At 55.5% G+C, this 27,275-nt stretch overlaps 2 protein-coding genes across 4 annotated transcripts in view; one reads left to right on the top strand and one right to left on the bottom strand.

Annotated features, from left to right (window-relative positions):
- Positions 1-1,078: 1,078 nt before the first annotated feature.
- Positions 1,079-24,883, top strand: MYH7B (myosin heavy chain 7B). Its single transcript, XM_023742330.1, is given in 40 exon segments — positions 1,079-1,184; positions 2,480-2,586; positions 2,747-2,890; positions 3,226-3,382; positions 3,725-3,752; positions 4,792-4,888; positions 7,289-7,417; positions 7,531-7,594; positions 8,696-8,794; positions 8,977-9,080; positions 9,206-9,344; positions 9,640-9,758; positions 9,851-10,000; positions 10,119-10,289; positions 11,702-11,881; positions 11,976-12,108; positions 12,196-12,272; positions 12,723-12,810; positions 13,018-13,135; positions 15,113-15,236; positions 15,382-15,518; positions 16,294-16,549; positions 17,537-17,779; positions 18,112-18,288; positions 18,386-18,531; positions 18,815-18,905; positions 18,999-19,388; positions 20,140-20,266; positions 20,357-20,475; positions 20,560-20,756; positions 21,557-21,906; positions 22,109-22,233; positions 22,349-22,464; positions 22,888-23,284; positions 23,358-23,483; positions 23,583-23,753; positions 23,847-23,951; positions 24,021-24,116; positions 24,643-24,780; positions 24,872-24,883. Coding segments are annotated over 40 exon segments (5,838 nt in total). The 5' UTR covers positions 1,079-1,093.
- A 224-nt stretch (positions 24,884-25,107) lies between these two features.
- The window catches only part of TRPC4AP (transient receptor potential cation channel subfamily C member 4 associated protein), a 61,439-nt gene continuing 59,271 nt past the window's right edge, over positions 25,108-27,275 (bottom strand). For all 3 annotated transcript variants that reach the window (XM_023725109.1, XM_023725112.1, XM_023725118.1), the window contains 2 exons: positions 26,196-26,402; positions 25,108-26,020 (listed from right to left, as the gene is read on the bottom strand). In XM_023725109.1, coding sequence (XP_023580877.1) covers positions 25,883-26,020; positions 26,196-26,402 — 345 coding nt within the window. In that variant the 3' untranslated portion in view covers positions 25,108-25,882. The remainder of the gene's footprint in view (positions 26,021-26,195; positions 26,403-27,275) is intronic.

Here is a 27,275-nt window from a genome sequence, read left to right as displayed (position 1 = left end):
GACTGTGTGCCGCACCCCCGGCCCCTGTGGAGAGTGGGGTACAGGAGGGGACACCTCTTCCCTCCTGTGCTCACAGTGGGAAATTGGCTCTCTGTGAATCTTGAATGTCAAGAGAAAATTGGTCTAAGTTTCCTCAATTTGCTTCCTCTTCACCCAAATCATTTATTTATTTTTATGGTCCTAGGTCAGGTTTTCTTCATTTGTGACTACTCCAGGGGACCCCAGGGACTGCCCTCGCCCTCAGAGAGATGAAATAGGTATTGGGGAGGATGAGACAGTATCTATGTGGTGTCTCTTTCCTGCTTCTCTTTTTGACCTGGTCTTTGCCACTGTTTATCTGTGAGACTTAGTCAGTGCTTTGGGCTGTATAAGGAGAATTGGACCAAATGGTCCCAGAAAGCATTCTGTGGTTCTCCTTCTCTGAGTCTCCTTATTCTGTTTCTGGAGGTGTGGGCCTTTTTCTGGGTGTATCAGAATCTCTGTGACTCAGTTTCTGCCTCTGAGCTCTTCAAACTTCCAAAATCTCTCACTGCCTAGTCCCTGCCTATTCGTCTCTGAATCCCAGCGTCCCTGTCTCTTGGTAGAGTGTCTTTGTGATCCCCTGACAATGGGAGGTAAAAATAGCCCAGGGGCTGTGCTGGTGGAGATAAAAGGGAATTTGCCTTTTGTGTCCTGTTGCCAGGCTGGGGGGGCTGTGACACGTGGAGATTGCTGACATAGCTCTCCTCCGCTGACCTTGACAGTGGCAATAAAAGGGGTTGCACAGCTTCCAGCCCTCACGGTGGTGCTGAGGTGAGTGATCCAGGCTGGGCAGGCAGGCAGGCGGGTGGGCACGAGTCTCTCTATACCTCTGGGAGAGGATGCTCTGGTGTTTGAGGGTGTCTGTTGGGGGTTTACCCAGGAAGGCTGAGGTGGGTAGCTCCAAGGAATCACCTATCATTAGGCCTTGTAGGTTGGGGGAACATGCCCAGTTTGGGGTCCCTGGTCCCAAAGTTCCTCGTCACTCTGCCATCTTCCAGTGCCTGCTGCCTTAGACCACCTTGAACCTCCAAGATTTCTAGCCCCTTGTACTCCAGCTCTTGGTGCCACTGCCATGATGGACATGAGTGAACTTGGGGAGTCTGCCCGCTACCTCCGCCACAACTACTCGGAGATGATGAAGGTGCACAGTGTTGCACGGGATGGTAAGTGAAGGCTGAGGTGGAGGGAGCAAGCAACAGAGAAGCCTTTATGGACGTAGATCAAGAGGGGTGGCGCTGAGCTCAGAGTTGAAGGGGCACTCTGGCATGACAGCTTTGGCCCTGGACCTTGCCCCCAGGGTCTGGGGCCCTGAGGCTGAAATCCCAGGGACTCTTTATACATCACTGTGTGTCTCTGAGCAAGCGTCGGTTTGCTCCTCTGCAAAATGGGGATAATACCACCTGCTCCCTGGGGCTTCAAAGGGTGAGAACTTACTCAGACTGGAGCCTGAGACCTCTGAGAGAAGGGTGATCAGTGTGTCTGCTGGCTGTCTCCATGTGTTTACAAAACCTGTGCTAGGGTTATTTTTAGCACTTTGCACAGTTAAAGACTACTATTTATGACAGGTTTGCTCACAGAACAATAATAACAATAGGTAATGTGTATCCAGTGCTTATTGTGTGCCAGGCCCAAAGCAGATGACTTTCCAGGCATCATCTCATTTAATCCTGGCAACAACCTGGGGAGGTGGGGGCCATGGCCAGGTCTGGCTTCATGGGCCTGCAGCCTCTGCAGTTGCACAGGGCCCCATGCTCAGAAGGCCTTGTGCTTGATTTAATACTCTGCTATCGTCATCTTGAAAATGTTCATAATTTTTTTAACAAGAGAACTAGCATTTTCATTTTGCACTGGGGCCTGCAAATGATGTAGCTGGTCCTGATCAAGGCGCTTGGCTAATAAGTAGCAGAGCAGGAAATAGAACCTGGTGGTCTATAGCCCGAGTCCATGCTTTTAACCTCCATGAAATATGGGTTCCTCAAAGCTCTGGGGCCACTGGCCAGGTGGGAAGGAGCACAGGACACAGAGGGAGACCTGGGTTTGAGTGTTCAGTGAAAGGTGGGAAGCAGAATCCCCCTTAGAATTATGTGCATGATATTTGGGGCCACTCCATATGGTACTTCACGAGGTCCTTGCAATGTTTTGCATTTGAGGAGAGAAGCCCAGAGAGAATGAGAGATTTTTCTGAGGTCACACAGCAGGTATGGCTGAACCGGGAACCAATCTGGTCCTGTTACCCCAGCCGTGAAATGAGGAGATAGTTGGAGGAGCTCTCTTCAGACCCCAGCTCTCCAGGAGCCTGGGTCTGGAGGGATCTTCAGTGGGACTCCTGAGTCCTGGCAGAGAGACTCTGGGAGGGGTACAGACCTATAGACACAGCTTGGGAACCTGAGCTGGGCTCCCAACCCCTGGAAATACCTCAGTCCCTCTCAAAACTCCAATGCTCCCCACCTGAATCCAGCAAAGAAGCGGGTCTGGGTGCCAGATGAACACAATGCCTACGTGGAGGCCGAGGTCAAGTCAGAGACTACGGGTGGCAAAGTCACCGTGGAGACCAAAGACCAGAAGGTTCGGCTCCCCATTTTTCCGGAATTAGCCCCTCTGTTCTAGGGGGCTCACCTCCTGGTCAGCAGGGTCCAGCTCTGAGTGAAGGGGGTCTGGGAATGTGGGGGGTGGGAGGTCACTTGGACCCTCCCCAACCCCCAGTGCGACACGGCCTCCTTGACAGGTGCTGACAGTGCGTGAAGCCGAGGTACAGCCCATGAACCCACCTCGCTTCGACTTACTCGAGGACATGGCCATGATGACGCACCTCAATGAGGCAGCCGTGCTGCACAACCTGCGCCAGCGCTACGCACGCTGGATGATCTATGTGAGCCGCAGCCCAGGAAGGGCCATGGGCGGGGCGGGGCTCTGAGCAGACGGGGCTGGAAGTGGGACTGGAGGTGTAGCAATGGGGTATAGGGGAGGGACTGTAGCAGGGGGGAGGGCAGGGCTAGAGGCTCAGCTATAGCCCTGTGGAGGTGGGGCTGAGGGCTGACGGCTGGAGTAAGGGTTGTGTTGGGACTAGGACAGCCACAGAGGGTGTGGCATGGCATGGTAAGTGGCTCCTTGGGGGAATATCCCAGGTGTCACCGGGTTCTGAGGGCTGGGGACTTGAGATAGGAAATTGACCCCTGACAACCCAACTATACTGTCTCTCCTCAGACGTATTCAGGTCTTTTCTGTGTCACCATCAACCCCTACAAATGGCTCCCGATCTACACGGCCCCAGTGGTTGCTGCTTACAAAGGCAAGCGCCGCTCGGAGGCCCCGCCCCACATATATGCGGTGGCAGATTATGCCTACAATGACATGCTGCGCAGTAAGGACCGCCTTGACCCGTCCCATATCTAAGACCCTTACCCCTCCTCCAGAGAGGCCTCTGTAAAGGCCCCCCTTCCTTTCACTTGCACTGCCTTGGGTGTGGTGGGTGGGGAGGACCTGGCCCTCGTTATCATACTGCTGGACACTAGCACAGCCTTTCTGTCTCTCCAGGTGGGAGCTAGCCTCCAGTCTGGTCCCACCTGGTCCTTTCCGTTTCTGGCCAGGGAGGAGGGAGGGGCGGAGGGGTGGCTGGGCAGCCCCAGTGCCATGGATACCTGAGGTGTTCTACCTGTGGCTAGTCCCTCACCTTGGCTTCTCTCTCTCCTCCCCCTTCTTCCAGACCGAGAGAACCAGTCCATGCTGATCACGTGAGTGTGGGGCACTAGGGGTGGGGTGGGAAATGCTGGCCATCTAGCAGGAAGAGGGTGGAACCAGAATTATTTCCCAGAGTCAGAATCCAAAGTGTTTAGGATAGGGCTTTTTCCACCTGGAACTGAAGCTAAATTAGGCCTGAGCATTTTCTCTGCTCTGGTCTGGGCAGATACATCGGTAGTGGGTAGGGAAGATTTGCCCAAACACCAGACTGATCTCCAGCCCCCATGCCCCCTCTCCGCAGGCCCAGAATCTCTTCTCACCCCGATCCCTTGGGAGTTCCTATTCTCACTCAAGGGGCAGGGGGTGGGTTCCTTTCTCTTTCCTCCTTCTCACCATCTCCTTATTTCTGAATCTGGATAATGATGCTCTCTTTGCCCCCATGGGAAAGCAGTAGAATTTTTATGTCAGGTTCATGTCCAGCTTCATCCAGGCCAAAACGGACATTGTATGAGTGTGTGTGCACACATGTACAGTGCAGCCTGGTGGTTAAGAGTAAGGGCTTTTGAAGCCAGACAGACCTGGGTCCAGGTGCTCACACCTCCACTTCTGCTGTGTGCCCTTGGACCTCTGAGCCTCATCAGTAAAAATGGAACCCTCCTACCTGCCTACCTACCATGCAGAGTTATAAGGAGTCATGAAATTAATATACGTGCCTGGCACTCAGTAGGGATAGTCAAATAACTTCTCCGAGCCCCGTTTCCATATTCATTAAATGGGGGTGGTAGCCGAGCCTGCATTACAGGATTTTTCCAGGAGTAGATGAACTGATACAGGTACAGCACTTGGCTCAGGGCCTGGCACCCAGTCAGTGCTCAGTAACAGTGTCACCACCTCACAGGAATGGTTGGAAACAACTGAGCACCCCTGAGGGCTGATCCATCTCATGGGGGTTTTGAGTTGGGTTCCTTGAGTTGGGAGCTGTGGGGGTGGGGGTGGGTGGGCAGGGAGCCCCTGTTTGAGGGGTGGGGCGTTGGGGATGGGGAATTAGAGTGGCCAGATGGGCATTGGTGACTCATGTTTGTGTCGTCCAAGCGGAGAGTCGGGGGCCGGTAAGACGGTTAACACCAAGCGGGTCATTCAGTACTTTGCCGTCGTCGCTGCCCTGGGAGACGGGCCGGGCAAGAAGGCCGTAAGACTTGCCCATGCGGGCGCCGCTCCCTGCTCCTTCCCACTGTTTTTCTTTTCTTCTCCTCCTTTTTTTTTTTTGTTTTTTCATCTCTTTTTAAAAATCTGACTTTCCAGAGCCCCCAGCCCTGCCTGAGCCTCCCACCCTCGTGGGGGACTCTGGCCTGAGCAAGGCTTGACCAGAGAGACTGGCCACCCCTGACATGCTGCAGGACCACCCCTGACATGCTGCATGACCCTGCTCTGGGCCTGCCGCAGCGTTCCCACCTGTACACAGAGGGGTGGGACCACCTCATTCTTCCTAAACTTGTGTAATTTTCCTCTTCCATCAGGACCTTCTTATGAAAGAGTTTACCAAATAGGCTGCTTTTACTAACAAGTGATCTTTTTCTTGCGTTTCATGTACCAGAGACACGGTTACCTGCTGCCAATCAGAACAAGCAGGTTTATACACAGAGTTTAGCCAGAGCCACAGGGATTTGGCATTCTCAACAGCCAGGGATGGGGGGCGCACTTCTGTGCCCCGTGATTGCTTTACGGTTTTGGATATTTCAGAAACAACTGGGGGACTAGGTTTTTTTGCCTTCAAGATCTGACATTCTATTTCTAACCCCAGGGTTGTCTGTTCAGAGCTCTCTGGATGCCCCTCGTCTGCCCCCTACCCACCTATTGACCCCCAAATGGCCTGCCTTTTCTTCCCAGATGCCCAAGGACTCCTCCCTCACAGCCCCTACTCCTGGCCCTGTTGAGCCTTGCTTTATTCTGGGGCTTTTTTTTTTTTTTCCCTTTTTCTTTTCCTTTTTTCTGTTTTCCCGTTTGATTTTCTTGGTTTTTGATTTTTATTTCAGTTTCGGTTTTTTGTTGTTGTGGTTGCTGTTTTTGTCATTTTGTTTTGTTTTTGCTGTTGACTTTTTGATACTCCTTCCTCCCTCCCCTTCCCACCCCGTTTTCCAAAACCCCAAAATGTCTCCGGTGACATTGCAGAAAGTTGGGACTTGGTCCAGTGACAGGAATAGATGGCTGGGAGAGGCCAGAGCTGTCAGGGACATAGCTAGAAAGGGCTGGGGACACCTGGGCAGAAGGGAGGAGCCCTGGATTGTAGAGTCCAGGGGAGAGGGTCAGGCAAGGGAAATGGAGGGACAGGCCGGCCCACAGGTGCTGTGGATGCTGGAACTTAAAAGCCTTATCAATACTCTCACCCCACCCCAAATCTAGCCAAATGGGCCAGAAAGAGCCCTGTTCAAAAGCGCTGCATGCGAGTGTGTGGAGTGGGATTCGGAGGAGTGGGCTCCTGCCATTTCTTTCCTGCCTCCCTCCACCCAGCTATATCCCTGGGAGGATTTGTAAGTCTTGAGCTCCCTGGAGTTCAGTAAATGACCACAAATTCCCCTGGTGGCATGTCTGTTCACTCCAGAATCCATTCCTTCCTTTCTCTCCCATGCTCCCTAGGCTCGTGGGATCTAGGGTAGAAAAGAGAAGGAAAAAGAAATGGAGGGAAGATAAAGGATGTGGCTAGGGAGTGGGAGAGAGGAGATCCCCCTCAGTTCAATAGGTCATTCTCTATGAGACATGGAGAGGGTATGGCAGAAGGCAGGAAGCCTGGGCTTAGTGCCCCCTCTGCCACTAACTTACTGTGTGGCTTTAAGCAAATCACCTTCCTGCTCTGAGTCTTAGTTCCCTCACTTGTAAGTCAGGTTCAGTAATATGCACCTGGCAGGGCCGTTTTGAATAATAGTAGGTGTACAATTGTACAACAAAGACACACCTAATCACAATAGAAAGGAGAATTGTGCTATCATAGAGGGAGGTTAGGTATAGGAAGATTCAGAATGCGAAGAGGGCTCTTCCAGCCTCAGAGCATCATGGAAGCCTTCCTAGAGGAGGGGGCATTTAAGCTGGGCTCTGTAAATTTTAGTCAGGAAGCTCCTAGGGCCTGGGGCAGAGGCCACTTCATGGAGTGTGGAAAATGAAGGGATACTAAAGAGGTCAGAGACGGAGTTGGGGGAGGGGAAGGGCTCGGTATAGGAGACCCGCATACTTAGCCCCTGCCTGAAACCCCTGACCAGGGCCATGCTTTCTCCACTTTCTAGCATTTCTCCTCCCAACAGTCCAAGAGGGTCAGGCTGTGGGGGGAGGGGGAAGGGCTACATGTTGGGGTGACTAACCTTCACCATCCTGCTAACCTCTGCCATCCCACTCCCCCCACCCCATGAGGCCTCAGACCCTCTAACTTTGTCTACCTTCTTCCCCCAGCAATTTCTGGCAACAAAGACTGGGGTAAGTGTGGAGCCAATGTGAGTACATCAGGCAATTATGAGCCCCTAGGGACCCCCTCTCACCTTCACAACCAGAGGTTGTCTCAGATGGGGTGATACCAGGGCTCATGGGCTACTCTCAAGGTCAGTGAGCACCAGGCTGACTGACCCCTTACGCCCCCCAGGGCACCCTCGAGGATCAAATCATTGAGGCTAACCCCGCCATGGAGGCTTTTGGTAATGCCAAGACCCTGCGGAATGACAATTCCTCCCGCTTTGTGAGTTGTCACGGTGGTCGTGGGAGAGGTGGGTGGGACAGAGCAGGGGGGGTACAAGGTGGTGGGAGCCTTCGGCTGGGCCCCCTGGCTGAGGGCTGCCCCTCTGTACACAGGGCAAGTTCATCCGCATTCACTTTGGTCCCTCCGGGAAGCTGGCATCCGCTGATATTGACAGCTGTGAGTCTGGGAGAGGGTAGAAGAGGGTGGGGGAGGGGAATCCTGGAGGGGGCCACAGAGGGCTAGGTCTGAATCCATCCATCATCGAGTCTTTTTGGCTGCCTTTTCTGGGCACTTCTCTCTATCCTCTGACCACTGCCCAGCTCAGGCCACCTCACCTCTCACCTGGAACATTGTCCTAGCCTCCTTGTGGTCTCCCAGCCTCCACTCTATCTGACCTTCCTCCAAGCCAGAGCCATTTTTTCCCAGATACTAATCTGACCACATCCTGTCCCTGCTTAAAAACCTTCTCTAGATCCCATCTCCCTTAAGATGGAGACCCAGTGAGGCCCTCATGATTGGGCCCTTACCCCCATCCCAGTCCTTTCTCTGGCCCAGATAGGGCAGGACTGGCCTCTGTACCTGCTTCTCCAGACTCATCTTTACACATAGTTTCCCCATCCTTACAGGCCCCCTATTCCAGGAAGTCTTCCCTGAACACTTTTCTGGTACTGATGCCCACCCTGCCTGACCCAGCTCAGCTGCACAGATACCAAAGCTATACCAAAGTGGGCCACACCCACAGAGAGATACCCACACTGGCCACTTGCCACCTTGGGATGCATGGCCAGATTGATAGATCTTGCCAGATGAGCCCTGGCATATGGTGACAGGGCAGCGATACATCATCATTCATACCTAACCCATATACAGAACTCACAGAGGCTCCGGCCCACGTGCGTACACTGACTGATCCACACCAGCACTGCTCTCGAGGAAGGAGCACGTTTCGTGGATGAAAGAACAAAAACATACTCGGATAAATGAGCAAACAAAACCTACACACATAGACATTCACACGTAGACACCCAGTGACGCATCTGGCCGGAGACACATTCACCAACACATGCACGCACGCACACAAATAAATATATCCACAGGTACACACTGCAACACACAGACACATTCCCACACAGGGACACACACCAATGGCAAGACACCCTTCCCAACACATACTGACACAGTACCTCTACATACCCCTGCCCCTCACCAACAGCTCCTCCCCAGGCCCTCACCCCTGTTGAGGTTATCCACGTAGACCTGTACCTCCCCTTCTCCTAGATCTCCTGGAGAAGTCGCGGGTGATCTTCCAGCTGCCTGGCGAGCGTGGCTACCATGTCTACTACCAGATCCTCTCAGGGAAGAAGCCAGAGCTGCAGGGTGAGGGGCCACGGATGGATGGGGTGGGGGGATGAGAAACTCAGACTCCAGAAGACGTCCTGGGAGGGCCTCAGACTCTCCTGCTGAGCTGGAGCCCTGAGGACCCACCATCTTGGCATTAGGGGAGAAAAATGACTGGCTGAACACAGCCTGACCATCCCTTGTCCACCCTGTGTCCCCAGACATGCTGCTGCTGTCCATGAACCCCTACGACTACCACTTCTGCAGCCAGGGTGTCATCACGGTGGATAACATGGATGATGGGGAGGAGCTCATTGCCACTGACGTACGGAGTGTGGTGGGAGGGGGCAGAGCAAGGCTGCCTAAGTGTGGGGACAGGTGAAGCTGGCTGGGGATTCAGGGTGGCTGAACCCTGGAGGTGTCCTGACTTCTTGGAACTCCTCGCCACAGCATGCCATGGGCATCCTGGGCTTCAGCACGGATGAGAAGTGTGCCTGCTACAAGATCGTGGGCGCCCTCCTGCACTTTGGCAACATGAAGTTCAAGCAGAAGCAACGAGAGGAGCAGGCTGAGGCTGACGGCACCGAGAGTGAGAGACCCTGGCCTGACCTGGCTGTCACCTTGACTTTTATCCCAGTGTCCTGTCCATGACCGTGAACCCTAACCCTTATCCGCAACCTTTGACCTGAGTTTTACCTGGCCCTGATTGTAACCCTTGATTCTTCAACTCCAGACCCTCAGCATCCTGAGGCTTACAGTTTGCGAGCCTTGAACTTGACCCCTCTGAAACTCCATCTCCTAACACCAGGCTGAGGCCAGTAGCACTCCCAAGTGCCCACGTTCTTAGCCTCCTTCTTCCTTACCCCACCTGTGTGCCCTGCCAGGTGCTGACAAGGCTGCCTACCTGATGGGCGTCAGCAGTGGGGACCTCCTCAAAGGCCTTCTGCATCCCCGGGTTCGGGTGGGGAACGAGTATGTTACCAAGGGCCAGAGTGTGGAGCAGGTGAGCTGCTTGCAGGCCAGGACCAACATGGGGGCAATGGGAAAGGGTCCTCTCCTTGCTGGAGGCACAGCCCAGCTTTCCTGTGCTTCCAGGTGGTGTTTGCCGTGGGGGCTCTGGCCAAGGCCACCTATGACCGGCTGTTCCGGTGGTTGGTGTCGAGGATCAACCAGACGCTGGACACAAAGCTGCCCCGGCAGTTCTTCATCGGGGTCCTGGACATCGCTGGTTTTGAGATCTTTGAGGTGAGAGAAACCCACAACCTCAGGTTTTGTTATGTCCAAGGTGGAGGACCCAGGGTGGATGGGGGCCCTGGTGGACTCATACACATGTTCCTGCTGAGCCCACACCTCCTTACTGCAGTTTAACAGCTTTGAACAGCTGTGTATCAACTTCACCAATGAGAAGCTGCAGCAGTTCTTCAACCAGCACATGTTTGTGCTGGAGCAAGAGGAGTACAAGCGGGAGGGTATCGACTGGGTCTTCATCGACTTCGGCCTTGACCTGCAGCCTTGCATTGACCTCATCGAGAAGGTGGGGCCCGGGGCAAGGTCACTGCGATGAGTGGAGATGTGTAGGTGTATACATGGAGGTGTGTGTAGTGAGTCGGGGGAATGAGTGCTGTGTGTGAGCAAGCATGCGTGAATGTGCATGTAAGTGCACCATTGTGTAGTGAACTGAATTTGTGTATGTGAGTGTGGTTGTGACCGTGTGTCCATGAGGGGTACCTGTGCATGTGTGTGAAGAGGTGTGTTGGAGACTGAGTGTCAGTGAGGGTGTGAGCATTGCAAGTGTGTGGGTTTGCGTCCCAGTACTGCTACCACACCCCTCCTGGATGTGCACAGTTTTGCAGGTAACAAGACCCTTTTGCAGCCACAATTTCATTGGGTCCTCAGAACTGCCCTGGGAGCAGGGCAGGGTGTGTTTGCTTATTTGATTGTGAAACAACATTAAATATATTTCCTCGTTATACAAAGAATGGAAGAAAGAAAATTTGGAAAATCTGAAGTAAAGGGGAAAAAAAAAGTTTTATCTCCTTTCTACCACGGCCTGTATCTCAGCATTTTGGTTAACGGATTGCCATCAGGTCGATTCCGACGCATAGTGACCCTATAGGACAGAGTAGAACTGCCCCATGGGGTTTCCAAGGCCATAGTCTTTACGGAAGCAAACTGCCATATCTTTGTCCCATTGAGCGGATGGTGGGTTCCAACTGCCTACCTTTCAGTTAGCAGCTGAACTTAACCACCTAACTACTGCGCCACCATGGCTCCTTAGCATTTTGGTTAATTTCCTGCAAATTCTTTATTCTGGGCGTCCATTTTCCTTTTATAGACACAGACTCATCTCATATCCTACTTTTTCTTTGAAAACATGTTCTGAATGCTGTTGAGGAAGGCAGATGCTTTGCATACAATGCATTTCTGTAACTTCCTAGCATTGGCCATTTAGTTGGTTGACAGCTTTTTGCTGTTATAAGACATCAGCATTGAAGGTACTCATTTTCCCATTTTGCAGGTTAGGACGTTGGGGCTTAGAGAGATCTAAAGGCCCCACAGCTAATAAGCGAGGAAGCCAAGATTTGGACTCAGTTTTTTTTTTTTTTGCCTGCAGCATGTATTTGTGTTTGGGACCAGGGGTGTAGGGGTGAGAATGGGCACTGAGATGCCAGTCTGAGTTTGCATGCTTCTCATAAGCCAAGAGGGCACCTCAGTGCTGTGAGTCATGCAGAAGGGGATTGGAAGCCAAGCCGCAAACCTACCTTCTCTCCTATAAGACTGGATCCTGGGTCTTCATCCCTCAGGAGATGGCTGAGGTGTAGGGGGTCTGGAAAGGCTCCCAGAGGGCGGGACTTTGAGGAATGGGGGTCAGGCTCCACCAGGGTGGCCTGTTGATGGAGGCCGCAAGGCTCCTGCATGCCCTTCAATCTTGTCCCCTGTCCCCAGCCACTGGGCATCCTTTCCATCCTGGAGGAGGAGTGCATGTTTCCCAAGGCCTCAGATGCGAGCTTCCGGGCCAAGCTCTATGACAACCATGCCGGGAAGTCACCCAATTTCCAGCAGCCGCGGCCTGATAAGAAGCGCAAGTACCAGGCTCACTTTGAGGTGGTCCACTACGCGGGCGTGGTAGGTGCCTGTTGGAACCCCGCTATCGACCACTCTCCTCCCTTCTTCCCCTAGTTCTCTCACCTTGGCTCAGCACTTGTCTTGTCCCTGCCAGGTGCCATACAGCATCGTGGGCTGGCTGGAGAAAAACAAGGACCCACTGAATGAGACAGTTGTCCCCATCTTCCAAAAGTCACAGAACAGGCTCTTGGCTACACTCTATGAGAACTATGCAGGCTCCTGCTCCAGTGAGTACTGGGGCCCACGATCGCCATTCTGGTACAGGGCTTACAGAGTCATGTCCCTGGAGTGACCGGTTCCCCTGTCTCTACTAGCCGAGCCCCCTAAGTCTGGGGTGAAAGAGAAGCGTAAGAAGGCAGCATCATTCCAGACGGTATCCCAGCTGCACAAGGTGAGGCCCATTCTGGGCCCCTGTGCGGGCCCTCACCCTTGCAACCTCCAGTCCATCCTTCACTCCCTGCTCTGTCCCCTGCACCCTGGGCGGGTAGCCGTTAAGACTTGCAGTGATGTTTAACTCCTCTCACGTGAACATCACAGCAAGTCTGTGCTGCTTCCCGTCCCCATGCTGCCTGGGCAGGGCTTGAGGGCAAGGGATGGGAGCCCTGGGGCTTCCAGGAGGGATGGATTTGGTGGGGGAGTGAAGACTTTGGTGATGGTGATAGGAACCCAGTCAAGCAGAAGAGGGCAAAAAGTCATAAGGATCAAGAGTAAAAGGAACAAAAGTGCAGAGGCACAGTTAGGTACCTTGCACACCAGTCCTTAGTGGTTCTGACCTACTGCTTTGTCCAATTCTGGTTCTCTGTCCCTTTTGTACCTTCTCCCCCCTTTTTCCCACTCCCAGGAGAACCTCAACAAGCTGATGACCAATCTGCGGGCCACACAACCCCACTTTGTCCGTTGCATAGTTCCCAACGAGAACAAGACCCCAGGTAGTCACCCCAGGGCTGGACTGCTGGGAGTGGGGAAACGTTGGAGGGAAGGTAATGGGGCAGAGACTAGGAAGCTGTGTCTTCCCCGCTCTCAGGGTCTGGTCAGCCTCCCAGTAAGCCCCATGTCTGGACTGTTTTTCTTTCTCTGGGGTGTGAAGGTGTGTCCATTGACCCCTAACCTTCTCCTTTAACCCCCACCATGTCCAGGGGTCATTGATGCCTTCTTGGTGCTACATCAGCTACGCTGCAATGGGGTCCTGGAGGGTATCCGGATATGCCGCCAAGGATTCCCAAACCGGCTGCTCTACACCGACTTCCGGCAGCGGTCAGTGCCTGGCTTCTTCGCCAGCTTGGCCCAGGACAGCCACCTCCCCCCTTGCCCTCCACTCCAGGTGGCAGCAGCAGCCTGAGGTGGTAGGAAGGGCACACGCTTTGGAGCCAAACAGACAGCCGTAGGTTCCAGTCAGTGAGGGGGAAGTGGTGAGGAGGATAGATAGGTGTTCCAGTGAGAGATGGCTTAGACTGAGAAGTGAGGGGTGAGAGATGTGAACAGATTTGTGGTAAAGATTGGAGGTGGAGCCAGCAGGCCTCGCTGATGAGTTGGATACGGAGTGAGAGAAAAGACAAAGGTGACTCCCAGGTTTGTGGCCTGAGCAACTGGGAAGTTAGTGGTAGATTTACTGAGATGTGAAGACTGGGAGGACTGCAGGGCTTTTTTTTGGGGGTGGGGGGTGTATTGGTGGCACAGTGGTTAAAGTGCTTGGCTGCTAACCAAAAGGTCAGTGGTTGGAACCCACCAGCTGCTCTGTGGGGTGGGAAAAGATGTGGCAATCTGCTTCCATAAAGATTACGGCCTTGGAAACCCTGTGGGGCAAACAAATGACCACAGACTGAATAGCTTATAACAATAGGAATTTATTCTCTCAATTCTGGAAGCTAGAAGTCTGAATTCAGGGTATTAGCAGGGCCATGCTCTCTCTGAAGGCTCTAGAAGAGCCTCCCTACTCTCTTTCAGCTTCTGGTTGCCCAGATGTTTCTTGGCTTGTGGCAGCGTAACTCCAGTCTCTGCCTCCCCCTTCACATGGCCATTTTCCCTCTGTCTGTTTGGCTCTGTGTCTTTTCTCCTCTTCTTGTTTAAGGATACCACTCGTATTGGTTTAGAGCCCTGGTGGTGCAGTCATTGCTCTAACCAAGAGGTTGGCAGTTCAAATCTACCAGCTGCTCCTTGGAAACCCTATGGGGCAGTTCTGCTGGTGGTGCAGTGGTTAAGCACTTGGCTGCTAACTGAAAGGTTAGCAGTTCGAATCCACCGGCCGCTCCACAGGAGAAAGATGTGGCAGTCTGCTTCTGTAAAGATTTACAGCCTTAGAAACCTTATGGGCATTTCCACTCTGTCCTATAGGGTCGCTATGAGTTGGAATCGACTTGATGGCAGTGGATTTTTGGTTTTAAACTTTATATAATGCCTTGTACACAGTGAATGCCCAGTCACTCTGTTAGCTCCTTCCCCCTTCCCTTTATAGGTTTGATTCTGTCAGGCTATAAGCATCCATAGTTCCTGTGGTCATTCACACAGGCCGTTATAGATGTACGTCCATACAAATACATGTAAACATAGGCTAATAGACACACACGCATATATGGTTCTGGACTTTGTTTTTTCACATAGCAGTCTGTCTTGGAGATTGTTCTTATCAACATGCATAAATCTGCATCTTCATCAATTTTTTATGCTATAAAATATCTCGTAGTCTTTTGCACCCTGCTTTATTTAATTAGTCCTCTAGGGAGGGGCCTTTTGTGTTTCTAGGGTTTTACCTTCACAGTGTGGCCACAGCCAGCCTTATCCACGCACGTGTGTGGGTGAGTCCATGTTCGAGATGGAAGAGCTGGGAATCCCTGCTGTTTTTTATTAGAATTCTCAAATATTTTTGTAGTTTGTGGCCTGGTATATATGCTATATATATACATATATATAGAGAGTATGCTATACTACCTTCTTTATCTTTTTTACCTTTTTTATTATAAAAGTACTACATGCCTTTTGTAAAAACTGCGGTCTCTTAAAGAACTTGACTACTGAATGCATTTAAACCCGATTCAGAGTTTTAAGCAGCGTATGCCCAATGCCCCAGCACTGTGACGCCCCTGACCTGTGCAGGTGATGCCCTCTGGAGACTGTCAGAGCCCAGCAGTGATCTCACCTCCATGCCACCTCCTCAGTCCTGGGCTTCCCCATTCTCAGTAAGCCTGTGACCCCCACCCCAGCTCTCTCCTCACCAGCCCTTCCCTGCCCTCCCAGGTACCGCATCCTGAACCCCAGCGCCATCCCCGATGACACCTTCATGGACAGCAGGAAGGCCACAGAGAAGCTGCTGGGCTCGCTGGACCTTGACCACGCCCAGTACCAGTTTGGCCACACCAAGGTCAGGGCACACTAGAGTTAGGGCTGACATTGGGTATAGGGGTCACACTGGACAGGGTCTAAGCTGGCGATTGGGGTCCCATGTGGGTCAAGGTCATGCCAGGGTCCGAGGTCACACCTGACCAACTTCCCGCCCTCCCCTCCAGGTGTTCTTCAAGGCTGGACTGCTGGGCACCTTGGAGGAGCTTCGCGACCAGCGTCTGGCCAAGGTCCTGACACTGCTGCAGGCGCGGAGCCGGGGCTTCCTCATGCGCCTGGAGTACCAGCGCCTGCTTGGAGGCAGGTCTGTGGGGGGGCACTACAGGGGAGGGGTGCGGCCACTGTCCTTGACTCCAGAGCACCAGGCTCTCCAAACCCTGTCACACTGGCCCATGGGTCTGATTATCCCCCGTGGCTGGTTAGGGTGTCTGAAGGGACAAGGTTCTTTTGTTCTGTGTCCTCCCAGCCCCTAGCCTCCATTTCCTTGCCTCAAAGATTGGGGTGAGAGTACTTGCCTGTCCTCTCGAGGCCATCCGGGACTATGGCCCAGAGTAGTAATAACAGTATCCAGTGCTTTCTAAGTACTCGTTAAGATCCAGCCTCTGGGCAGGATACTGTATTTGCATTATCTTGGTTAATGTACAGCAGTCCCAAGAGGTAGGTGCTGTGATTATCTCCATTCTGTAGATGGGGGGTCTGAGTCAGAGATTCATAGCTGCGAGGGCTGGGGCTGGGGTGTGAGCCCAGGTAGTCTGACTACAGAGCCTGCAGGTCGAACCACTGCCTGTGTCTTCAGGACACTTGAGGAGGCCGCCAGGACACTTTGAGGAGGCCGCCAGGACACTCAGGGCTCCACTCTGGAGGCAGACCCCCACCATCTCCTAGCTGTGTGACCTCGGGCCACTCCCCTAACCTCACCTAGGACACGGGGCATGAGGCCTACTTCAGGGTTCAGTGAGATTCTGCACACAGAGTGCCTAGTGCAGTGCCCAGCCCGGGCGGGCGCTCAGGACACCAGACTATTCCATGAAAGCAGCAGCCCTGAGCCTGCTTGGCAACCCATGGCCGCCCTTCCCCAGGGACGCCCTGTTCACCATCCAGTGGAACATCCGTGCCTTCAATGCCGTCAAAAATTGGTCATGGATGAAGCTGTTTTTCAAGATGAAGCCACTGCTGCGCTCAGCACAGGTCGAGGAGGAGCTGGCTGCCCTGCGCGCAGAGCTGCGGGGACTGCGAGGGGCGCTGGCCGCTGCTGAGGCTAAGCGCCGGGAGCTGGAGGAGACACATGTCAGTGTCACCCAGGAAAAGAATGACCTGGCCCTGCAGCTGCAGGCAGTGAGTGGGGGAAAGGGGGTGGTGCCCTGGTACCTCAGGATGCCCCAGGCTGCTCCGAGGAAACACCACAATCAGACCCACGGCTGGGGTGGGCCTGGTGTACTCTAGAGCATTCTTCCTATTCTGGGTGCCATGGGGGGCTTCTTGCCATTGGAGACAAGGCCTGTGGGCTCCTGTCCCTGCCCAGCCTCCATGTTTCCATCCTCCCCACTCATATCCTCATGTTGTCACCTCCTACACAACCTTGGCTTCCTGCCAAAGCTGCAGAGGGAAGCCCCATCTCCCCAGCTCTACTGTCCTTGCCGTCCCTAAAACACACCCATGCTTCTTTCCCTGATTGAGGCTTATGGGAACAGTAATAATCAGAGTCCAGAACCTCCCCAAGTCCACAAAGCCATTCTCCTTTCAGCAAATACTTTTGAGTATTAGCTGTGTGCCAAGCCCCATGCTAGCTCTGGATACATTGGCGGGAAGACAGAGATGGTCCTGTGGTCACAAAACTCACTAGCTGGCTATGCAGCCAGGCAGTGATGAAACGATAGGAGAGAGTACCGGAGTCCCCCTAGAGAAGGCCATCGGGAGCCCTCCTACAGCCATGAGGGGCTCAGCATGCCTACTGCTCCTGAGCCCCACCCCCAGCAGGCCTAGCCCAGCTCAGGCAGAACTGGTATTAGCTTCTCTCCCAGAGCCCCTTTTTGGGGCCTCAGTCTGCGTTGCCCCCACCCTGTCTAACATTCCCTTCTTGATGGTGCCACTACTGCCCTGTCCATTCCTCTACTGTAGCCCTCACCCCACTGAGTTACTGCCTGTCCCTCCACACCTGAGTTCCTTCAGGTCCAAGAGCAGGTCATCGCATTTCTTGGTCCCCAGAGCCCAGCCGAGTATGGACAAACAAATGAACTGTCCTCTCAGGGCCCAGCCTGGGTCCTCCAGCAGGGTTACCTGACCCTGCCTTGACTCTGCCCCATCCCCCGTATCCTCCTCCAGGAGCAGGACAACCTGGCAGATGCGGAGGAGCGTTGCCACTTGCTGATCAAGTCCAAGGTGCAGCTGGAGGCAAAGGTGAAGGAAATGAATGAGCGGCTGGAGGATGAGGAGGAGGTGAATGCCGACCTGGCCGCCCGCCGGCGCAAGCTGGAAGATGAGTGCACAGAGCTCAAGAAGGACATTGATGACCTGGAGCTGACACTGGCCAAAGCTGAGAAGGAGAAGCAGGCCACTGAGAACAAGGTATAAGCTGGGCCAGCTATGGGAAAAGGCCTGACCTGGGGCTGCTTTGGGGCCAGGCTGCTACAGGTCCTCCTGCAGGCTTTGCCAGGCCCCAGCTGTGTGGCCTGGGGCAGGTCACAGTTTTATGTGGGCCTCAATTTCCTCATCTGTCAAATGGGGTTAAATAGAAGCACTTACCTCATTGGGGGCAGGGGTGAGGATTCAGTGATGTAACTAGCCTCAACTACTAGTTGAAGGTCCCATAGCTGGAAGGGGTTGACTGGAGCCTGGTGGCTTGTCAGACCAGAGTGTGGGAAGGGACATCCCCGTGGTGACCCCTGGCCCTGGCACAGGTGAAGAACCTGACAGAGGAGATGGCCACACTGGATGAGTCAGTGGCCCGGCTGACCAAAGAGAAGAAGGCCTTGCAGGAGGCTCACCAGCAGGCCCTGGGCGACCTGCAGACCGAGGAGGACCGTGTGAGTGCGTTGGCCAAGGCCAAGCTCAGGCTGGAGCAGCAGGTGGAGGACGTGAGTCAGGGCTACACTGAGGGCTGTGGGGTGGGGCAGGCCCCACTGGGCATTGGCTGACCTGGACCCTGCTGAGCCCCCCTGCCCTGCCCCACAGCTGGAGTGCTCCCTGGAGCAGGAGAAGAAGCTGCGCATGGATGCCGAGCGGGCCAAGCGCAAGTTGGAGGGTGACCTGAAGCTGACACAGGAGGCGGTGACAGACACTGCCCAGGACAAGCAGCAGCTGGAGGAGAAGCTCAAGAAGTAGGCATGGGAGTGGGCAGTAGACATGGGGGGCTCCTGAGCCTGCACCCTGATTCTCTTTCTTGGGCTCTAATGAAGTTTCATGTTGCTGCAGAGGCTGTGGGGGTGGGAGATGTGGGGTCAGTCACTAGCGTGCAAAGGGTAGTGTCCTGCCCTCCCTGGACCAAGGGGCCCAGAGTGCCTCAGGGAAGGTGTGCTTGGGTGGGTTGGGGGCTTACCTTGGGGGCCTCAGGCAGTTAGGACCTGGTGGGCCACAGGCTCATGCCTACCCTGCCACCCCAAGGAAGGACTCTGAGTTGAGTCAGCTGAACCTGCGGGTGGAGGACGAGCAGCTCCTTGGGGCCCAGCTGCAGAAGAAGATCAAGGAGCTGCAGGTGTGTGGGGGGCCCAGAGTGGGGCAGGGACCAGGGTCAGAGGCCCACGGAGGGGAACGGCTGCCCACCCATCTGCCCATCCGCCCGTCCCAGGCTCGGGCAGAGGAGCTGGAAGAGGAGCTGGAGGCAGAGCGGGCGGCTCGGGCCCGTGTGGAGAAGCAGCGAGCAGAGGCAGCCCGGGAGCTGGAGGAGCTGAGTGAGCGGCTGGAGGAGGCTGGCGGCGCATCCGCGGGGCAGCGTGAGGGTTGCCGCAAGCGCGAGGCAGAGCTGGGGCGGCTGCGGCGGGAACTGGAGGAGGCGGCACTGCGGCACGAGGCCACAGTGGCTGCCCTGCGGCGCAAGCAGGCAGAGAGTGCTGCTGAGCTGGGCGAGCAGGTGGACAGTCTGCAGCGTGTGCGACAGAAGCTGGAAAAGGAAAAGAGCGAGCTCCGCATGGAGGTGGATGATCTGGGTGCCAATGTGGAGACTCTGGCCCGTGGCAAGGTATCTGCCTCCTTCCAGACCTGGACCTCTGACCCCTGACCCTATATCAGCCCTGACTCCAGCATCCAATCCTGATCCCTAACTTTGACCCATGCCCATCCTGACTCTAGCAGCTGACCCCAATCTCTGACTTCTGACCACCCCTGATCCCTAATCCTGATCCCACACAGTCCTGACTCTGAACCTGATCCTGACCCATTATACTGGCACCCAGCCCCAACACCAGTCCTGACCTCAAAGCCTGACTCCTAAACCCTATTCCCTGACTTCTAAACCCTGTTTCCTGACTCCAGATCATTTCTGACCCAGCATCCAATTCCAGTCTTGAACCTTGACCCAGCTCTTGACCCCTGATCTGACCCCATTCCTTTGTTGACCTAAACATGATCCTTCCCGACTCTTCATGACCTGACCTCTCTAGTATCTAGCCTTGACCTTTGTACCACCCATTCCTGACAGCTGACCTCTGACCACTGTCCTCAGTCTTGAACTGACTCCAAACTCTAGTATCCTATTCCCTGAGCCAGTGGCCTTGGGATAGTCCAGCCCTCTTACTCTTGATGCCCACCTGTTAAGCTATGAGCCCAGCAGTAGAATCCCTGACCCTGAACCTGGAGCTCCAGTCTCTTTGATTTCTGGGCCTGTATCTAGCCTTCTAGCTCCTCACCCCAGATCCCAGTCTCCGAGTGACAGCCCCGCATCCTGCCCTCTGATTCATGAACTTGTCTTGACACCTGACCCTGGGTCCCAGGCCAATGCAGAGAAGCTGTGCCGGACTTATGAGGATCAGCTAAGTGAGGCCAAGATTAAGGTGGAGGAGCTGCAGCGGCAGCTGGTAGACGCAAGCACCCAGCGCGGGCGGCTGCAAACAGAGAATGGTGAGGGCCCAGGGACTCGGTTGGGCCATACCGCGACCTTGCTGTTGCCCCTAGCCTGCCTGACCTGCTCTCTCGCCCTTTGGCCTGCAGGGGAGCTGAGCCGCCTGCTCGAGGAGAAGGAGTCTCTGATTAGCCAGCTGAGCCGTGGGAAGACCTCTGCCACTCAGAGCCTGGAGGAGCTACGGAGGCAGCTGGAGGAGGAGAACAAGGTGGGCTGGATACGGGCTACCATAGAGTGGGCGGGTGGGCAGCAGGGCCGCTGGCCCGATGCTGAGGTTGTGGTGTCCCTGTAGGCCAAGAGTGCGCTGGCCCACGCCGTGCAGGCTTTGCGGCATGACTGTGAGCTACTGCGGGAGCAGCACGAGGAGGAGGCCGAGGCCCAGGCCGAGCTGCAGCGGCTGCTGTCCAAGGCCAATGCTGAGGTGGCCCAGTGGAGGAGCAAGTATGAGGCCGACGCCATCCAGAGGACCGAGGAGCTGGAGGAGGCCAAGTGAGTGCCTGCCCGGCCATCTCTATGTGAGGTGACGCCTGCACCTCTGAGGCCTCATCCCCCTTCCAGGAGGCCTTTCTGCCAGGAAACCAAACCCTTCAGAAAACAAGGATGTGCCTGCCATTGGAGGAAGAACCCTGGAATGGTCTCCTTCCTCTCAAATCTGCACTGTCCCACCTATACCCTATTTTCTGCCAATGAGAAACTTTTACTCTTTCTCACGTACAATATGGATAATGTAAAATGGCTTCTTTCCTGAGATGGTCCTGATTGTCCAAGGGTCTAGGAAAGTCCTTAAGTTTCAGTGCTCGGAATCTCCCCCAGTCAGAAACACAGATAACGATGTCGCAGTTCACTGGTATTGCCCTTTTCCAATCAGATGATTCTGCCCGCTCAGTCCTTAGTCTATGCAGGTTCCTTCCCATCCACCCCTCGCCCGCTGTCTACAGCTGTTGTACGAAATGAGAGCAGTCAATTGGAAAGGCTCTAGGGATAGCACAGGGGTCAGCAACTGCGGCCTATGGGCCAAGTCTAGCCTGCCACCACCACCTTTTTTTTTGTAAATAGGTTTTACTGGAATATAGCCACCCTTGTTTATTTACGTATTGTGGCTGATTTGACACTGTCCTGGCAGAATTGAGTAGATGTGACAGACACTATATGGCCTGCAAAGCCTGGAATATTTAAGGTCTGGCCCTTGACAGAAAAAGTTTGCCGAGCCCTGTGCTAATGTTTTTGATACAAATTGGATTTCCCCTGAGCCCTGTTGGGGTCCCTACCCTGTCTGATCCTGTGAACAGAAAGAAGCTGGCCCTGCGGCTGCAGGAAGCAGAGGAGGGTGTAGAGGCTGCGCATGCCAAATGCTCGTCGCTGGAGAAGGCCAAGCTGCGACTGCAGACGGAGTCGGAGGATGTGACCCTGGAGCTGGAGCGGGCGACCTCAGCAGCGGCCGCACTGGACAAGAAGCAGCGGCACTTGGAGCGGGCCCTTGAGGAGCGGCGGCGGCAGGAAGAGGAGACACAGCGGGAGCTGGAGGAGGCCCAGAGGGGGGCCCGCAGCCTGGGCACGGAGCTCTTCCGGCTGCGGCACAGCCACGAGGAGGCTCTCGAGGCCCTGGAGACGCTCAAGCGGGAGAACAAGAACCTGCAGGGTATGGCCTGCCCCAGGGCCAGGGAGCTGCTCTGGGTCAGAGGTCGCCTTGGGGTCTGGAGCCACTTTAGAATCAGTCACACAGGGGCTCGAGGAGCTTGCCTAAAATTAGTGGGATCACCCTGGAATTAGGTGTGAACCAGGTGACCTGGGCTGGGGCACGAGCCATGGGGCAGGCCACTTAGTGCCTGTCCATTCTACAGAGGAGATCAGTGACCTCACAGATCACGTCAGCCTCAGTGGGAAGAGCATCCAGGAGCTGGAGAAAACCAAGAAGGCGCTGGAAGGGGAGAAGAGCGAGCTCCAGGCTGCACTGGAGGAGGCTGAGGTCAGGGGCTGGCCGCAGGGGTGGGACAGACATTGGCCCCCTAATCCCCTGGCCTCCCCCTTCCCTTCACACATGCTCCCAGCCCCCACTACCATATTGCCAACTGTGTCCCTAGGGGGCTCTGGAGCTGGAGGAGACCAAGACTCTCCGGATCCAGCTGGAGCTATCCCAGGTCAAGGCTGAAGTGGACCGGAAGTTGGCAGAGAAAGATGAGGAGGGCACTAACCTCAGGTACGAGGACTGGGGCCAACCCAAGAGTTCACCCCTCCTCCTGGGATAACAGCTCCTCCCACTCCAACCACCTGTGAGGAAAGAAGGCCACCAGTGTTTGCTAAGCCCCTACATCCGGTTTTTCCTCCGAGTACTTTCTCAGCTAGGGATTACTGGCCAAGTCTTAGAGGTGAATCTCAGAGAGGTTAAAGGATATGCCCAGCCAAGTGGGGGTACAGCCAGTCCGTGAGTGTCTGCTCCTGAGCTTCACTCTTGTTGCCCATAAACTTGCTCTGACTGGGCAAGGCAAGGGGCTTTAAACCAGGAGGGATGGGACACTTATTCCTGAGTTCATGGCTCCAGCATCCTCTGGGTATTTGTAATGGAAGGTATGTCCGTGCCCACCCCCTTCCCGAAGGCCAAGGCCTCCCCTTCCTCCCACAGGCGCAACCACCAGCGGGCAGTGGAGTCCCTGCAGGCCTCCCTGGATGCAGAGACACGGGCCCGAAACGAGGCCCTGCGGCTCAAGAAGAAGATGGAGGGTGATCTCAATGATCTGGAGCTGCAGCTGGGCCATGCCACCCGGCAGGCCATGGAGGCACAGGCAGCCATGCGGCTGCTGCAGGCCCAGCTCAAGGAGGAGCAGGCGGGGCGGGATGAGGAGCAGCGGCTGGTGGCTGAGTTCCGGGAGCAGGCGCAGGCCCTGGAGCGCAGGGCTGCACTGCTGGTGGCGGAGCTGGAGGAGCTGCGTGCTGCCCTGGAGCAGGGGGAGCGCAGCCGGCGGCTGGCAGAACAGGAGCTGTTGGAGGCCACTGAGCGCCTCAACCTTCTGCATTCGCAGGTGGGGACACGGGATACATGGGTGCGTGGGGTGGAGGCCTGCTGGTCAGCTGAGAGGCTCTACTTCCTCCCAGAACACAGGCCTCCTGAACCAGAAAAAGAAGCTAGAGGTGGATTTGGCCCAGCTGAGCGGGGAGGTGGAGGAGGCTGCCCAGGAGAGGCGGGAGGCCGAGGAGAAGGCCAAAAAGGCTATCACTGATGTGAGGCTGGGCCGGGGCTGTGGGGGACCCAGGGCTGAGCCCAAAGGGATTTCCACAGGGACTGGTCACCTCCTGACGACACCACCTCCTCCCCCACAGGCGGCCATGATGGCCGAGGAGCTGAAGAAGGAGCAGGACACGAGTGCACACCTGGACCGCATGAAGAAGACCCTGGAGCAGACAGCTCGGGAGCTGCAGGCTCGGCTTGAGGAAGCAGAACAAGCTGCCCTCCGTGGTGGGAAGAAACAGGTGCAGAAGCTGGAGGCCAAGGTGCGTGCGGCCCTCCCAGCCCCTCCCCTGGGCAGGCCAGGCCAGCGTGAGGGCAGGCTTGGGGCATCAGGCCCAATCCCCTGCTGCCCACAGGTGCGGGAGCTGGAGGCTGAGCTGGACACAGAGCAGAAGCAGCACGCAGAGGCCCTCAAAGGGGTGCGGAAACATGAACGTCGGGTCAAGGAGCTTGCGTACCAGGTAGGTAAAGGGGTCCACCTCGAGGGGTGGCCACCTCCAGGCCAGATCTGAGTCCCCTTTGCTGCTTAGGCTGAAGAGGACAGGAAGAACCTGGCTCGCATGCAGGACCTGGTAGACAAGCTGCAGAGCAAGGTCAAGAGCTACAAGCGACAGTTTGAGGAGGCGGTGAGCAGTGGGGTCTGTGCATCTGGGACCAAGTCTTGGTCAAGATTCCTGTGGTAACCCAACTTCAGCTGCTGGTTCCAGCAACCCAGGGTCCCAGGGCAGGTGGCCAGCAGTCAGCCCCCCTCCATCTCTGGGCTGTGGTTTCGCCAGCATTGACTTTTCGTGTATGCAGGGATCCCCCAAAATGGAAGCAGCTCTATCCTCCCAGCTCAGGGATCCCACTGCCCCAGTGGAAAGAGGCTAGACCTGGCTCTGTGTATCTGAATGGACCTCATGCGTCTTCCTATTGCTGGGACAGGGGACATCTTCTGCTGGGTCAGGTCTGGCACAGGGTCACCTCTGGAACGAAGTGTCTCAACCTCCTCTTTCCAGCCGTGTGTGCTGGCGAGGAGGGGAATGGCCACAGGCAGTGGTATTAGGAGCAGAGTTGAAGAGCCAGAAGCCAGCCCCCTTCTGGGCATGGGCAGGGACAAGAATGACCATCTTAGTTACCAAAGGGTAAACTGAGGCCCTGCTGTGCCCACAGGAACAGCAGGCCAACACTAACCTGGCCAAGTATCGCAAGGCCCAGCACGAGTTGGATGATGCAGAGGAGCGGGCAGACATGGCAGAAACCCAGGCCAACAAGCTGCGGGCACGGACCCGGGATGCCCTGGGCCCCAAGGTGAGTGGCAGATGTGGATCAGCACCCTGCCCTCTGCGGAGGGTGGGGTGGGCATGCAATGCAGCTCACTCAGCCATTCCTTTCCCCTTAGCACAAGGAGTGACAGCTGAGCCCCAGCCCCTGGGTGCTGAAGAGCGACGTCTGCTGTGTCTTCTTCATCCCCCTCTGCTGACCCTCAGCCCCCCTCAAGCCCTGGCATACCCTGAATAAACGCCACACCTGCAGCTCCAACTGGCTTCCTTCTCCTCCTTTAGGGTTCAGGATGGGATGGGGAGGGAGGCACACTGGTCCTGGTCCCATGGACAAAAGTCAGGTCCACATCAGTCATTTAAAATAAAGTTCTTTAATAGTCTCCATTTAATCAGTTTATTTGCTGTTAATAAATTGGCAACACAAGGAGGGGCCGAGGGTGTGCTCCAGACAGGCAGACTCCTGTGTATTTGGGCTCAGGCAGGAGACACCACCCTGGGGTAGGGCATAGCCACCCCATGCCCCAAGGGATGGAGAGAAGGGCCCCCCCTCACTTCTGGGGGGAAACCCCTGGGATGAACACAGCCGTCAATGAGCAAACAAACAGAACCAGAGGGGTAAAGGAAAATAAGGGTGGGAGGGCAGGACAGATGGGGGGAAAGTGGCATTCTCTTTTCCCCCACCCCTGCCCAGGGCTCAGAAGCCTTCACCTGGGTCCAAAGGCCAGGGCCAGGGGAAGCTTGGCTCACAGATCGGGGGAGGGTACCCATCTCCCTCCCCACCCCGGGACTGACACCTGAGCGGCAGGGCAGGAGCTCAAACAGAGCTGTTTCTAAAGCCCCCTCACCTCTGGGTGGGCCAGGGCCCCCGGGTTCTGAAGGAAGGGTGGGCATAGTGCCCTTGTCCTCAACGCAAGGGTCCTGAAGGAACTGAGGTTCCCCAACGACTGGGCCCTCAGGCCCGAGGGCTTCTAGGACACTCCGTCCCACCAAGCCTGTACCTGAAGACCTGGGGCAGGCAGAGAGCAGCAGGGAGGCAGGGGAGGGACGGGAGCAGGGCAGGGCGCGTGGCATGCGTATCCACGCTCACCCGCACTGGCCCTGGCCCAGCAGTTTCTGAGGCCTGGCCAAGGTCACTCCTCAGCGAAGTCTCTGTCTATGTCCATGTAGGGCTCCTCGATGTAGCTGACAAGGGCAGAGGGTGACTGGCGGTCTGGGTTCAACAGGATGGACACTGTCTCCTTCCAGTATGAGAAGCTGATACAGGAGCTCTGGGCAAAGAGAGAGGGGTTGGGGGGCGCCTGGAGGACCCAGGTTAAGCCCGGCACCCCGTGGGGAGGGCCTTGGTAAAGGGACCGTGAGTCACCTGTGCCACAGGCCCCATGCACCCAAGACGCCCCTGAGGGACTAGGCCTGCATGCCTGACCAAGGGGGCAGGGTACTCACGTTCTCCAGGCAGGTGCTGTCCTTGTCCTTGTGCAGGTAATGCTGCTGCCAAAAGCGCAGCAGGTGGTGGAAATTGTTGAGCAGGAAGCCCGGGTACTTCTTGCTGTGTTCCATCCGCTGCAGCAGCCGCAGGTACAGGGGCAACCGCTCTTTCCGTCGGGCCAGCATCAGAATCACCAGGCTGGTGTTGAGGCAGCTGACGTTCTCCTGCAAGGCCCCAGGTCAGCCGAGTGAGGCACAAACCAGTAGCCCCAACAGCCCTCGGTGAACCTGGGGAGCCACTGGACAGGGAGCAGGGTCATCCCAGGCCCACACCAGGCAGGCCCTGGCAGCGTCCACGGGCTGAGCCCTGAGCTGCCCTGCATGAGCCTCAGGCAGGGCTGTGGGGAGGAGTGATGGCAGCAGCACCAGCAGCCCTTCCTGCACAAGCACCTTCTGTTCTGTACTCACACCCAAACCACATCCTCACCCCGCCAAGAACCACCTTTGTCTAGATAGCATCCACTCCTCCAGGTCTCAGCTCTGGTGTCACTTTTTCCTGGAAGCCTGGATCCCCCAGGCAGGACTGGGTGCACAGGTTAGATGCACTTATCTCAGTTTGTAACATTCATTCAGCACTAGATTGTGACACCAGGAGGGCAGAGCCTCGGCCTCTTGTTCACCCTGCATCCCCAGCACAGGGCCTAGCCCACGGCCTCAATACATGTTTATTAGATGAAGGCACAAAAGAACAACCGAGGAGAGGCATTGTATCACTCCCATTTAAGTGTGGAGAAGGGGAGGCTGCACAGCTATTTAGTGAGGGAGCTGGGAGTCAACCCCTGATTCCAAAGCCCCACACAGCAGGAGGGGTGGGAAAGAGCACTGGCCTGGGAGTCGGAAGAACTCAGTGCCAATCTCAACTCTGCTCAGTTCAGTCTGTGACCCCAGACTTGCTACTCTTCCTTGGGCCCCTCTATAAAACGGGGCACTGATTCCTCTCTACATGTCAAATGCTTACTGGGCAAAGTCCTTAGAACAGCTGGGATGGTTTGCTAGGAGCCAGAGATGGTCTCAGGAGACCCACTTCTTGGGTGGGGC

The sequence above is a fragment of the Trichechus manatus genome, unplaced genomic scaffold (genome assembly GCF_000243295.1).
Source record: "Trichechus manatus latirostris isolate Lorelei unplaced genomic scaffold, TriManLat1.0 scaffold00008, whole genome shotgun sequence".
Taxonomy (NCBI): domain Eukaryota; kingdom Metazoa; phylum Chordata; class Mammalia; order Sirenia; family Trichechidae; genus Trichechus; species Trichechus manatus.
This window is presented reverse-complemented; position numbering and strand designations above follow the sequence as displayed.